Source organism: Leopardus geoffroyi, chromosome D3 (assembly GCF_018350155.1).
Source record: "Leopardus geoffroyi isolate Oge1 chromosome D3, O.geoffroyi_Oge1_pat1.0, whole genome shotgun sequence".
Classification (NCBI taxonomy): Eukaryota; Metazoa; Chordata; class Mammalia; order Carnivora; family Felidae; genus Leopardus; species Leopardus geoffroyi.
This window is the reverse complement of record NC_059339.1, coordinates 40,964,406-40,978,821: the sequence shown is the minus strand read 5'-3', so window position 1 is coordinate 40,978,821 and position 14,416 is coordinate 40,964,406. Positions and strand designations below refer to the sequence as shown.

Sequence of the window (14,416 nt, the reverse complement as noted above, 5' to 3'; positions counted from 1 at the left end):
TAATGAGAAATATTAACTAATATTCCATCCCTCTGCTTATAAATAAAAGGAACCCTATTCTTTAAAGTGTTTGAACATACTAATTTCTTGAGTATTTAAAAATGAAAGAGGGGGCACCTGGGTGGCTCAGTCTGTTAAGCATCTCTTAGTTTCAACTCAGGTTATGATGGTTGGTGCTCTGCCCTGAGAGTGCAGAGCCTACTTGGGATTCTCTTCTCTCTCACTGCCCCTCCCCTGCTCATAGCTTCTCTCTCTTTCTCTCTCTCTCTCTCAAAATAAATAGACTTTAAAAAAAGGTAAAGGAGGGGAGCCTGGGTGGCTCAGTCCGTTAAGCGGTCGACTTGGGCTCAGGTCATGATCTCGCGGTTTGTGAGTTCGAGCCCCGCGTCGGGTTCTTTGCTGACAGCTCAGAGCCTGGAGCCTGCTTCGGATTCTGTGTGTCCCTCTCTCTGACCTTCCCCCATTCATGCTCTGTCTCTCTCTGTCTCAAAAATGAATAAACGTTAAAAAAAAAAAATTAAAAAAGGTAAAGGAATATAAAAATACAAGAACCTCATAACTAACTTCTTAAGAAATAGGATATCAGACTCTTAAGTATAGAAAACAAACTGATGGTTACCTTCCAGAAGGGAGGTGGGTGAAGGGATAGGTGAAATAGGTAATGGGGATTAAGGAGTCTGCTTTTTTATATGGAAGTGTTGAATCACTTGTACACCTGAAACTAACAGAACACTGTGTGTTAATTGGAATTTAAATAAAAAATAAATAGAATATGAAGCCCTAATGGCCTGAAGTTTTGTGTATCTTCTTCTTAAGGGCAGCATTCTGATGTATACAGATCTGGAACATAATTTTGTAATTCAATCACATCCAAAATATGTACATTTTTACAGTATCTTACTATGTAAAGAATGCACTTTGCCATGTAAAGAATATACTATGTAAAGTAAGAAAACATAACATTACTAGGAAATTAAAAGTACTATCAGACTAGAAAACCAATCTTTTTTCTAGACACCTTTAAAAGTTCCCCATATGTCATAAAGAATTAAGGATCATCAGGACCTTGTCATTACTCAGTTTTGTATAGAATATGTATTTAAATGTATGAACATACTGGGGCACCTGGGTGGCTCAGTGGGTTAAGTGTCTGACTCTTTCGGCTCAGGTCATGAGATCAAGTCTCATGTCGGGCTCTGCACTCAGAGCAGAGATTGTCTCTCTCTGCCCACCCCTTCCCCCCCACATACACTCTCTGTCTGAAAATAAAGATTTTAAAAGTAAATATATGAATATATTCATAAGCATACACATATGCATGTGTATATTTTTGCTTCTTCATCAGAATGCTAGGTTTCTTTTCCAGACACTGTTCTTGCCCCTTAAAGTACAGAATATTTCATCGTATATCTGACTCTTAAATAATTTTTCCATAATTTTATATGTAAACTAGTTTATATATTAAATGTTTGGGCATTTGTGTGTCCATTCCCATGCGTATTGATCATCATTTTGTGTGACCAGAGTGTCAAAGGCCAGATAGTAAATATTTTAGGGTTTGTGAACCAAGAGGCAAAATTGAGGGTATTACTGAGGTATTTATATAACCATTTAGACTGTAACAATTTAAAACTATATAAAGCATTCTTGTCTCTTGGCTGTAATCTTCTGGCCTCTGAATTGGGAACCAGATTGTATTTAATAATATTAATATTTAGTGTCTAATAAATCATACAGGCAAAAAAAATAGTCTCAAACCTGAATAATGTAATACATTTTTAGGCATAGTAAGTTTTAGAAAGTTAAGCTTTTTGAAAATAAAGTATCAAGAGTGCATTTTTGAAAGCTATGTTTAAGATAAGGGTCATATCTGGAAGTAGTGATTTTCTACCGGTACTATTTTTCTTTAAGTAATTTCTCTGTCCAGTGTGGGACTCAAATGCAGTATTCCCAGATCAAAAGTCACATGCTTCACCCACTGAACCAACCAGGTGCTCATAGCCATACTATATTTAATGCATTTGCTCCCTTCCCCCCAAATTTCTCTATGTGGAATTAGAATGAATACTATCAGACATAATATAAACATTGACTGTGAGAGTGATCCAATTCACAGAGCACTTTTACATAGAAAACTCTTTCCTGACACAGAAATAAATTTATTAAAGTCAAGCAATTGAAGAAAATTAAAATGTAATAAGCACCAGTCTTGTGCTGGGTCTAAACTATATTTTTATTTTGTTTACATTGAACAAAGTTTTGTGGCTTTAAAAGAAGTTCCCACATGCTACTATAATAAAATGCCCAGGGTTGCTAATTCTTCTTTCCTAAAACATTGACTTGATATATCAGTAGTTTTAATCAGTTATCTTTGGTTTCTTTGCAGATCTTCTTCAACAGTATCGTACTGCTGTGAACAAGTTGAACAATGTGATTGAGGATCTTAACCGTCAGTTAGAGTACCTTCACACTCCTGATATGAAGAAGAAAAAACAAGAACTTGATGAACAAGAGAAAAATCTGAAACTAATTGAGCAGAAACTAGGTTTGTGCTTGTTTTTTGTTAACTTTAACTTTCTCTGCATGAAGATAAATATTTATGATTAGAGAGAGTTCAACTATAAGAAGAAAGAAGGTGAATGATTCATAACTTAAGTTGATGCTCTTGTTCTCCAAGTCCTTTGATAAATGATTGTAAGCTGTTTTCTTAGCAGGAATAGTAAGAAGCATTCTCAGTATTGTTTATTAGTTCTTTTTATAAATTAAGATATACATAAGTTCATTTTCTACACTTTCTATCTTTACAGGTATGACTCCCACGCGTAAGGGTAATGACTCATTGCGCCATCCAACAAAGGTTGAAATGACAGATTGTCCAATTCCTCCTAAAAGAATGAGAAGAGAAGCTTCAAGACAAAATAGGTGAGTTTATTGTGATCTGAGAGTTATTGGGGCGCCTGGGTGGCGCAGTCGGTTAAGCGTCCGACTTCAGCCAGGTCACGATCTCGCGGTCCGTGAGTTCGAGCCCCGCGTCGGGCTCTGGGCTGATGGCTCAGAGCCTGGAGCCTGTTTCCGATTCTGTGTCTCCCTCTCTCTCTGCCCCTCCCCCGTTCATGCTCTGTCTCTCTCTGTTCCAAAAATAAATAAACGTTGGGAAAAAAAAATTAAAAAAAAAAAAAAAAAAGAGAGTTATTATTGGTTAGTTTATCAAAGCTCTTGGGTCATCATACTTAAAAACCAGCACAGGGGTGCCTCGGTGGCTCAATTGGCTAAGTGTTCGACTCTTGATTTTGGTTTAAGTCATGATCTCAGAGTTAGTGAGTTCGAGCTCCACCTTGGGCTCTATGCTGGCAGCATGTAGCCTACTTGGGATTCTCTCTCAAAATGAATAAATACATAAACGTTAAAAAAAAAAAAAACATTTAAAAAAACAGCATGAATTATTTCTGATTTCCCCTTGAGCCAGAATTAGGGTTTTGTTTTTGTTTTGTTTGAAAAATAAGTGATGAATAATGAAGATAAAACATTATTATATTGTCCTAGGATACTGCAGTTTTCTAAATGATTTTTGCTAATTCTTTAGAAGTGTTTATAGTTTAAGCTATTTTGTTTAAATTCAGTGTTAAGATTTTTTTTAAATTTTTTTAAGTTTATTTATTTTTGAGAGAGAGAGCATGAGTGGAGGAGAGGCAGTGAGAAAGAGAGAGAGAATCCCAAGCAGGCTGTGCACTGCCAGCCCAGAGCTCTATGTGGGGCTCGAATCCATGAAACCATAAGATCATGACTCAAGCCAAAACCAAGAGTGGGACGCTTAACCAACTGAGCCACCCTGGCATCCCTAAAATCAGTGTTAAGATTTAAATTGCATTTCTGTTGTTTGACCTACTTTGTAGATACACTACATTCTGCTTCATAGGATCAGTAGCTTGCTAAGTTAGAATATACAGAACCATTTGTATGTTATTTACTTAAAAAGTGCTTATAATGGTTGGTTGGGAAAATCAGATACCACTTAGATAGCTCCCCAAAATCCCAGCAAAGCCATCTGCAGCCTAACTCAGTGGTAAGAAAACTGTCCTTTTTTAGATTAGGTGTTAGTAAGGCCATCCCATAGTGAGATACTATGTATGGTACTGGGGTTTCTTGTACATTATTTCAAAAGGTTTAAATATGGACTCTGCCTGAATAAATGTCTCATATTGACCTTAGAGGAATTTGAGACTCTGGTGTTTGGGATTGGTATTCCATGCCCTTTCATGTACATATTCTACATTTATTCAGTAACTGTGTGAATGCTTATTTTGTGCTGTATGTTGCTGGGTGAGTAAAAATGGCATGGTTCTTTCCCCCTCATGGAGCTCTACAATCCTGTGCAGAAACATAGTTCCAAAAAGTAAACATTTTCCTATATATAAAATAATGTTAAGGTCTATGAAAGAAAAAAGGATTAAATGATAGAGAGTGGGGAAACTTGATTCTCAGGAAAGATCATTTTAGCAGAGAACTGAAGGGAAAGAAGCTGCCAGCCATATAGGGATTGGTTTCAGTCAGAGGGAAAACAGGCATGGAAGCTCAGAGAAAGTAACAAGTGTAGCATGTTTGAGGAACTGAAAAGATGCTTTTGTGTGGCTGAGGCATGGTGGAAAGAAGGAAGAGTGTTTGGAGAAGTAGCCAAAAGCCAGATTATCTGCCTCCCCTCTCCCTGCAAAGATAAATCTGTGTTGCAAAAAATTGTGAGAGAAAATACTTTATATTTTATGTCCATTCTATGTTTTGAGTACCTAATATTGTGTGCTAACAAGGGGAAGGGTCTCTTAGAATAGCTTCCTTTAAAGTAAATTGAGAAGGAGAGCTACTGAAGTGATGAGAGTTTAAGAATACAGTTCTCATCAATATGAGAGAAGTGTTTCCACACATGGGTATATGAATGATGTGTATTTGTTATGGGTACACAATATATAGAAATTATTCCGACCACTGAAAGTGTGTTGGGACAGTACAGCATCGGAAAGAATATTTGCAATGGATTTAAACGCATACAGTTTTTATAAATCACAAGTTCAAAATGCAAAAGAATCCTCACTGATGATCATTGGTAATTGCTAGGGTGCTGACTCATTGCTATAAAGATAGACATATTCATAAAGATATATGTGTTCTTTCTTATATGAACTGTGTTTCAGTGTAACCAAATAGAAAAAAAAAGTTTTCATAGAAATTCTTTAGGGGTGCCTGTGTGGCTCGTCAGTGAAGCGTCTGACTTTGGCCCAGGTCATGATCTCACAGTTTGTGGATTCAAGCCCCACATCAGGCTCTGTGCTGATAGCTCAGAGCCTGGAGCCTGCTTCAGATTCTGTGTCTCCCTCCCTCTCTCTGCACCTCCCCTGCTCGCACTCTGTCTCTCTTTCCAAAAATAACATTAAAAAAAAAATTTTTTTTTAATTCTTCTTTAAAATATTATTTATATAGGTGCACCTGAGTGGTTCAGTTGTTTAAGTGATCTTGATCTCAGCTCAGGTCTTGATCTGAGGGTTGTGAGTTCAAGTCCCACATTGGACTCTACACTGTGTGTGGAGCCTACTTAAAAAATCTTCAAATTGTAACATCATGATTTTGCCAACACTAATAAATAATAGATCCAGGCAATAATAATAGATACCCAAATGATTAGGTAAAAAGTTGATGGGAAAACTTAATAATGGAAAGATCAGATTGATATACCTGAAGCCACTGATTGATCTTAGCAACACTAAAAGCAGGACATTTGCAATTGTGTGATTGAGTAGGAAGTAACCTGAATCCAATGAAGCTTCTAGTTAGTGCTTCCTGACTAAAGCTCTGTGGAAGAATTAAGCACTCGAGAAAATTATTTTCCCTAGGATGGTATGTAAATGGTAACCTTCTAGATGGTTTGGGAAGGAGGTTAATTCATTGCATCCAATCAATACCTTCCAACATAAGACCTTAATTCTCACAAACTGAGAACAGTTTGATTTAACTACCAGTGTACAGGAAATAAGGGGAATTTAGGAACAAGTTAAATGGTACCATCAGGAAGTAATCAGCCAATCCAGAATGTCAAGAATGGGACATTGTACAGGGCAAATGACTGGTTTTGTTAATTGGTCCCATAAAAGAAGGATAGGAAGAAGGATGAGCTAACTTTTGTAGGATAAAAGTGTTTGAAAGATGTAAGAATCAAATGCAATGTGAAATCCTTGTCTGAATCCAGATTTGAATCTTTAATATGACACCTTTGGAAAAATTCGGAGAAATTTTAGTGTCTCCTAGATATTAGATACATTAAGGAATTATTTTCTGTATAACATTATATAGTATTTACATTAAAATAAATATATTAGAAATGTGTACTGAGGTATTGGTTAAATAACCTCATGTCTGAGGTATACTCTAAAATACTGCAGGAGGGGGGAAAAAGTGACAGGATATCAAAAGAAGATTGGGCAACATATTATAAAATTATTGCAGCTTGAAATGGGAATTCATTATATTATTCCCTCTTTTTTCATGTAGGTTTACTATAATTTTTTTTTTTTCTTGGCAGGTTTTTTTTTTTTTTTTTTTTTTTTTTTTTTTTCAGTAATGTCTATACCGAGTAAGGGGCTCAAACTCAACCATGATAACAAGAGTCAAATGCTCTTCTGACTGAGGCATATAGGCACCCCTACTATAATTTTTAAAGAAGTGTTCTATTTTTTAATTTATTATGGGGACCATATTTCCAGTTTTCTAAGAGACCAAGGAGGAAATTCCTGCCAGGCAGTTCTAAAGTACACATTTTTAAAGTTGCACCATAGCCCCAGACCTTGTAGTTACGAAAGTACAACTATACATGTCACTGATTTGGATCTTAATTAAGATTTTAATTAATTAAGATTTTGTAGCAATTCAGAGGTGGCATGAGCTAGAGTTGATTTTTTTTTTTTTTTTTTATGTTTACTTATTTTGAGGAGCACGAGCAGGAGAGGTACAGACTCTCTAGAATCCCTATCAGTCTCCACACTGTTCATCGCAGAGCGTGACTCGGGGCTTGATCCCAAGGACCGCAAGATCATGACCTGAGCCAAAATCAAGAATCAGATGCTTAACTGAGCCACCCAAGTGCCCTGATTTTTTAGTTTATCATTATGTTGTTAGTAGTGGTAGTATCATTTTCATTAAAGTCATACATGTATATAAATCAAATGCCATATAAGATTTAATATTCTGTAATGTGAGCCACATGTTTAATTTTTTAAGTTTTCTAGGAGTTGTGTTAAAAAGAAACAGAGGCACCTGGGTGGTTCAGTCATTTAAGTGTCCAGCTTGGATTCAGGTCATGATCTCATGGTTCATGGGTTCAAGCCTGGGTAGGGTTCTCTCCTGTCAGTGCAGATCCCACTTCGGATCCTCTGGCCCAGCCCCTCCCTCCCCCCCCCCCCCCCCCGGTGTGCGCGCGCACTCTCTCTCTCTCTCTCTCAACATAAATGAATAAACTTAAAAAAAAAAAAAAGTAGAAGAAGAAACATTAATAGATTTTTTTAAGTTTATTTGAGAGAGACAGTGACAGCACAAGTGGGGGGAGGGTCAGAAAGAGAGGGAGAGAGAGAATCCCAAGCAGGCTCCACTCTGCCAGCGCAGAGCCAGCACAGGGGTTTGAACTCAAGAAACTGTGATACCATGATCTGAAATGAAACCAAAAGTCAGTTGCTTAACAGACTGAGCCACCCAGGCACCCCTTAATAATTGATTTTTTTGAATCTAGTATATAAAATATTATCACTGTAACATGTAAATAGTGTAAAAAAGTTTTGAGATATTTTAAATTCTTTTTTTCATACAAAGTCTTTGAAAATCAGAAGACTGTAAATCTCTAAGAACTAGTTACATTGCAAGTGCTCTGAGCCACACGTGGCTGGTGGCTACCATATTGGAGAGCACAGGTATAAAAAGGGGCTTATGATGATGAAATCATGTATCCTATGCGTTCTCACCCATCCCATTCCCAGAGGAAACTTTAACTACTCAGTTTTAGTTATTCTGTTGCTGCCTCCCTATTTTTTGTATACTGTGTCTGTCTTGTTTTACCAGCTTTAAGACAGTACAACTCACCTGGCCCCTTAGTGTGGAAGTCCATATTGCTTGGCCCACCTAATGACTTTTGGACTGAATTGTTTGGAGGTGTTTTAGAACTTTCCATCATGATGCAGAAGGAGTTATAGTTACAAAAATCAGAATATATTATTAGGAGAAGGATAGAGCCAGGATAAGGTAACAGATTACAAATACTGTTACTGAAAAAACTAAAGTCAAACTTCACAGAAAAATAGAAAAAATACATGAAGACAACAAAGGAGACACAAAAAACCAATTCTGACTATTGGGAATCCTAGAATGAAGAAAATGGAGAGGCAAAAATATGTGAAAGAGAATTTCCCAGGGATTATTAATACATGAAAGGGCCCACTGAAGGCCCAGCACACCGACTGACCATAACGGCACAATGACTGATGTACCAGAATATATTTCATAGTAAAATTTTAGAGTATCAAGGGAGAGGGGAAGAGCATAAATGTTTCCAGAAAGCAAAACAGAACCATATTCTCTGTACAGCTTTTGACACACAGAAAATAAAGCATTGTTGTTTAGCTTTGTGGTAGCAGTGTTAGAAGTTTAAGGTTGAAAATGTGGTATATTCTATCCCATCGCTTTCTCCCCTTTTGCATCCTCTTTATCTTTGGAAGATTTAAAATGTTTAAGCTTCCATTTAAAATTTAAATTACTGGGGCGCCTGGGTGGCGCAGTCGGTTAAGCGTCCGACTTCAGCCAGGTCACGATCTCGCGGTCCGTGAGTTCGAGCCCCGCGTCGGGCTCTGGGCTGATGGCTCAGAGCCTGGAGCCTGTTTCCGATTCTGTGTCTCCCTCTCTCTCTGCCCCTCCCCCGTTCATGCTCTGTCTCTCTCTGTCCCAAAAATAAATAAACGTTGAAAAAAAAAATTTTTAAATTTAAATTACTGGGGCACCTGGGTGGCTCAGTCGGTTAAGTGTCCGACTTCTGCTCAGGTCATGATCTCGTGGTTCACGAGTTCGAGCCCCGCGTCGGGCTCTGTGCTGACAGCTCAGAGCCTGGAGCCTGCTTCTGATTCTGTGTCTCCCTCTCTCTCTGACCCTCCCCCCATTCATGCTCTCTCTCTGTCTCAAAAGTAAATAAATGTTAAAATTTTTTTTTAATTTAAATTACTGTTTAGTAATTTCCTCATCCCTAATCTCTGCCAGTTCTCTGTAGATCTTGAACCAATAATTCTTGCACAATCTCAAAAACTTCAGAGCATTTGAAATGAAAATATCTTGAGGTACCTGGGTGGCTCATTCAGTTAAGCATCTGACTCTTGGTTTCAGCTCAGGTCCTGATCTCATGGTTGTAAGATCGAGCCTCCATGTCAGGCCCTCTGCTGACAGTGCAGAGCCTGCTTGGGATTCTCTGTCTCTCCCTCCATCCCTCCCTCTTTGTCTGCCCCTCCCCCACTAACATGTGTGCGCTTTCTGTCAAACATTAAAATATATATATCTTAACAGTATTGAAATACTGATATATTTCATCCATACAGTTGGAAACAAATTTAATATTAAGTAGTAAGTAGCATAACTTTGTATTTACGTTTTTATTTTTATTTGTATGTATATTACATACTTCTGTATGTTAACTTTTATAGAGATTACATACTATATTTTGTCAACTCTAAGATGATATAAGAATCAACATTATTTTATGAAACGTTAAAACATTGCAGATTTACTCATGACATTAAAAGGTAGGCTTCCAAGATGTTAAATGTGGATCTTAGAATCCACAAAATATGTTTGGCCATGTATGATAGTGTGTGGTAGGCTCGTTTTCTTCAGTAGAGGCTTCAGTTTCCTAATTCGTTTTCTACTCATAGAGTTAAAAATTAGCTGTTTATCAAAAATGTGCGTCTTCTGTTTGGAGATGGCAGTTCAGGGAACTCTCTTTAGGAAATAAAGTATTTAGGTATATCTGACAAAAAAAATACTGGCATACATATATATATATATACATATATATATATATATCAAAGTGTTCATTGTGTTCATGTCTATGTGAATGGGATTATCGGTATTTTTAAATGTTTTTCCTTTTGCTGGTATTTTGTGATTTATCTATAATAAGCATTAGAATTCTTGTTTATTTCTAAAGCAGTAATCTAATTTAAGGAAAAGGGGAAAAGAAAAGCAAAAATCTTAAGTTTTGAGGTCTGAGATATGCCAATCAAAGAACTATAATACAAATTACCTGTTACTTTATATGTTAAGTACTGCTTTTATTTTTGAGGATTTCTCTGTTTCTTGGCATACATGTGAAAGAAGTAATTATATACAAGGATTCAATTAAATATGTTTATACCAAGAATTAACATAATTAATGGAACATAGTTCCATTGGGTACTTAACCATCTATGTCTGATGTGGGAGTTTAGGAAAGGAAAACCGTGGTACCTAAAATTTATTACGTTTTTTTTTTTTTTTTTTCCCCTCTTTGACTAGGATTATAACCAAATCAGATGTGTGAACGATTACAGAGAAGAGGGAACCATTGGTCTCACTGAGAATGCCCTGCCTTCTGCAGCTCTCTTTCAGAAGACCAAGAGAGTGACTTACCAGACTGAATATTTCTGGGGGACGATACAACTATCTGGGCATGCATTTTGATGTCAATCCAGATGGGACTGGAAACAGCCATTCAGTTTTTGAAACTACTGGACAGTATGGATTTACTGGAATTATTGCAGTCATCATGCCCTTTGGTTGTTATTATCTTGCAAATGTGTCAGGAAAATATGCAAATATGGCAGTGACTATAGAACTGGCACATAGCATTTATTAATCCTGAAGAAAAGTATATGTACTATTTTTCAGTATGATTATCATGGATATGCTAGAACTATTTCTTGAAAAAAAACCTTTTTAATACTTTTGTGTGAATTTATTTAACAAAACTGTTTTGTCTGTTGTGTCTAAGGAAAGTTCTAGAGGTTAGGTATTTAATTGTAAATATGTGAGGGAACTCTTAATGAAGAATTCAGAATAAAAATAGAAAAAGCACAGGTATCTGGGAATTCAGATATTAAGATACATGGAAAAACGTTCAGTTGATGAGTGAACTTGTGACAGCAGTAGCATTTTAAATTTCTAAAGACTTATCCTGTATGTATATAAGATATGCAGCGGCATCAATTTTTATAAGTATTGTTTGACTTTATTAATACTAGATGATATAGTCTCAGCCTTAATTCTACATTTTCATTATTTTGTAATTTTTTATTACTATTTTTAAAGGGTTAAAGAAGTACACTCCCACATTAATGTAATAATAGTCTACTAGAAAGTTGCTGCAAAAATGTTCAAATTGTGTTTTAATTCAAGCTAATGTATGTCAATATATATGTCTTTGTGTAAGTCCAGGACTATTGTTCTGTGAAGTTATTTTGTAAGGAAATGCTTTTGGTACAGTTTTGTGTCCCAGGAAATGTGTGTGTTTTTTAATCCTTTCTGAGTATACAGTAAGGTTAATAAAGAAGATTGTTTCTTCCCTATTAGATAAGTGTTTTCCTTTTTTAACATTGAAAGCTCTATAAAAGTTAAGTTGGTAAAACAAAGCTAGAGGCATCACGATTTTGGACTTCAAGCTATGTTACAAAGCTATAGTCATCACAACAGTATGGTGCTGGCACAAAAACAGACACATAGATCAATGGAAGAGAATGGAAAACCTAGAAATGGACTCAAAACTATATGGTTTAATTAATCTTTGACAAAGTAGGAAAGAATATCCAGTGGGAAAAAGACCGTCTCTTCAACAAATGGTGTTGTGAAAACTGGACAGCAACATGTAGAAGAATGAAACTGGACCACTTTCTTACAATGTACACAAAAATCAAAATGGTTGAAAGACCTAAATGTGAGACAGGAAACCAACAAACCCTAGAGGAAAACACAGGCAGCAACCTCTGACCTTGGCCAGAGCAAATTCTTACTAGACTCATCACCAAAGGCAAGCGGGAAAAAACGAACCACCAGCACTTCAAAAAAGATAAAAAACCTTCTGTGCATTGAAGGAAACAATCAACAAAACTAAAAGGCAGCCTACGGAATGGGAGAAGATATTTGCAAACAACATATCTGATAAAGAGTTAGTATCCAAAATCTGTAAAGAACGTACCAAGCTCAATACCCAAAAATAAATAATGCAGTTAAAAAATGGACAGAAGACATGAATGGAGATTTTTTCCAAAGAACACCTCCAGATGGTTAACATACCTGAAAAGATGCTAAACATCACTGATCATCAGGGAAATACAAATCAAAACCATGATGAGATACCACCTCCCACCTATCAGAATGGCCAGAATTAACACAAGAACCAACAGATGTTGGTGAAGATGCAGAGGGGACAGAAAGAGGCTCACCTCTTTTAAGGACACAGCACCACTGAATGCATGTGACAGTTCGTAACTTTTTTTCCCCCCCAAACTCAACATACTTTACAAGGCTCTGAGGAATAGGATATTTAGTTTGTGTAAGAATCATTAGCCTTAGTGACAAATAAATTCAACTCAAGGTTTCAATGTATACAAAGGCTACAAAATACAGATTCAAGGGGACATATGCACCCCGATGCTTATAGCAGCATTATCAACAATAGCCAAACTATGGAGAGAGCCCAAGTGTCCATCAACTGATAGATAAATAAGATGTGGTATAGGGACGTCTGGGTGGCTCAGTCGGTTAAGTGTCCGACTTCAGCTCAGGCCTGACCTCGTCATTCATGAATTTGAACCCTGCATCAGGCTCTGTGCTGACAGCTCAGAGCCTGGAACCCACTTATGATTCTGTGTCTTCCTCCCTGTGAGACACTGTGTCTCTGTCTCAAAATTAAATATTAAAGTTTTTTTAAGAAGATGTATATATAGACAATGGAATATTAGCCACCAAGAAGAATGAAGTCTTGCCATTTACAATAACAATCATGGAGCTGGAGTGTTCTATGCTAAGCGAAATAAGTCAAATACAAATACCATATGATTTCACTCGTGGAATTTAAGAAAGAAAACAGATAAACATATGGGTCAGGGGGAGAGTGAAACAAACCATAATGGACTCTAGAGAACAAACAGGGCTGATGGAGGGAAGTAGGTGGGAAGTGGGTTAGATGGGTGATGGATATTAAGGAGGGCACTTGTGATGAGCACTGGATGTTGTGACGGATCACTGAATTCTAAAACCAATAATGTACTATTACATGTTAACTGACTAGAATTCAAATAATTTGAGAACAAAGAAAAATACAAAAAAAGTTACCTTGGTAAAAACTGTTAGAGTATTTATCTTTATAATTGGAAGTGATTTAACTTTTGTTGAAGAAGGAAACAAAATGGCAGTAATTTAGGAAAATTGGATTCCTTTCAAATGGCACTATTTCTTACTAGTTAGATGTTAGCTAAAAGCTCCATCTTCTGAATTTTTTATACTTTTGACTGTATGTATGACTTGGTTACTTAATCATTATGAAATGGGTGAGATAAATTCTGTAATACTTTGTATAATTTTCAAATAATACTTGTTAGTAACAAGTTTGTATCCATTTTATACTGTCAGAAATGTCTTCAGTTATATTAGCTAGACATTTTCATGGAATCATCTCTTCCTAGGACTTCATGACTATGTAATTATATTTATACATGTTCATTTTTTTTTTTTTTTGCATGTCTGTTGGACAGTGTTTCTTATGACTTCAAAATTTAAGTTGTTACTTGTTATTAGCATGTATATGCTTAGATTTAGGGATAGATAGGTAGCAACATTAAAATTCATTATAGGACATCTGGCCTTAAAACATTAATTATCTTAAATATAAGGTAAAGTTTCTCCAAATCTGGCTTTGTGCAAGCAGGTATTAATGGATTCATCAATAACCTAAGTGTCTGAAGATATTTTCCTGTTTAAAATTAATTCCCTTTTGGAGAGTAATCAAATTGGTGTTAAAGAATCACCTATCTCAGTGTCAAGCAATTCATAGTATAGACAGACATAATATTTTTATGTTAGGAAGGTTAAATTTAAGGTAAAATAATGTCCAATAGTATAGATTCCTAGTATCCTGATTCTTTAGACCATGCTCCAATAAACGTATGAAATAGAAAATATTAGTAATTATAAAATACTGTATTTAAATCTTTGCTAATAGCATTTGCTTACATCTGCTTTTCTCATGTTTCTCTCCTACAGCTACTCTTAATTTTATTTTTTAATTTTTGAGAAAAATGGAACATTGCATTTCATTTTTCTACGTTTTTATTTTAGTAGGAATAAAGAATTGTGTGCCTTGAAAGTTATTTAC

The 14,416-nt window shown here is 36.1% G+C and overlaps 1 protein-coding gene across 1 annotated transcript in view; it reads left to right on the top strand.

Moving 5' to 3' along the window:
* The window catches only part of SMCHD1 (structural maintenance of chromosomes flexible hinge domain containing 1), a 155,758-nt gene extending 144,146 nt beyond the window's left edge, over positions 1-11,612 (top strand). The window contains exons 46-48 of the mRNA XM_045459462.1: positions 2,387-2,545; positions 2,808-2,922; positions 10,564-11,612. Coding sequence (XP_045315418.1) covers positions 2,387-2,545; positions 2,808-2,922; positions 10,564-10,588 — 299 coding nt within the window. The 3' untranslated portion in view covers positions 10,589-11,612. The remainder of the gene's footprint in view (positions 1-2,386; positions 2,546-2,807; positions 2,923-10,563) is intronic.
* Positions 11,613-14,416: the final 2,804 nt, after the last annotated feature.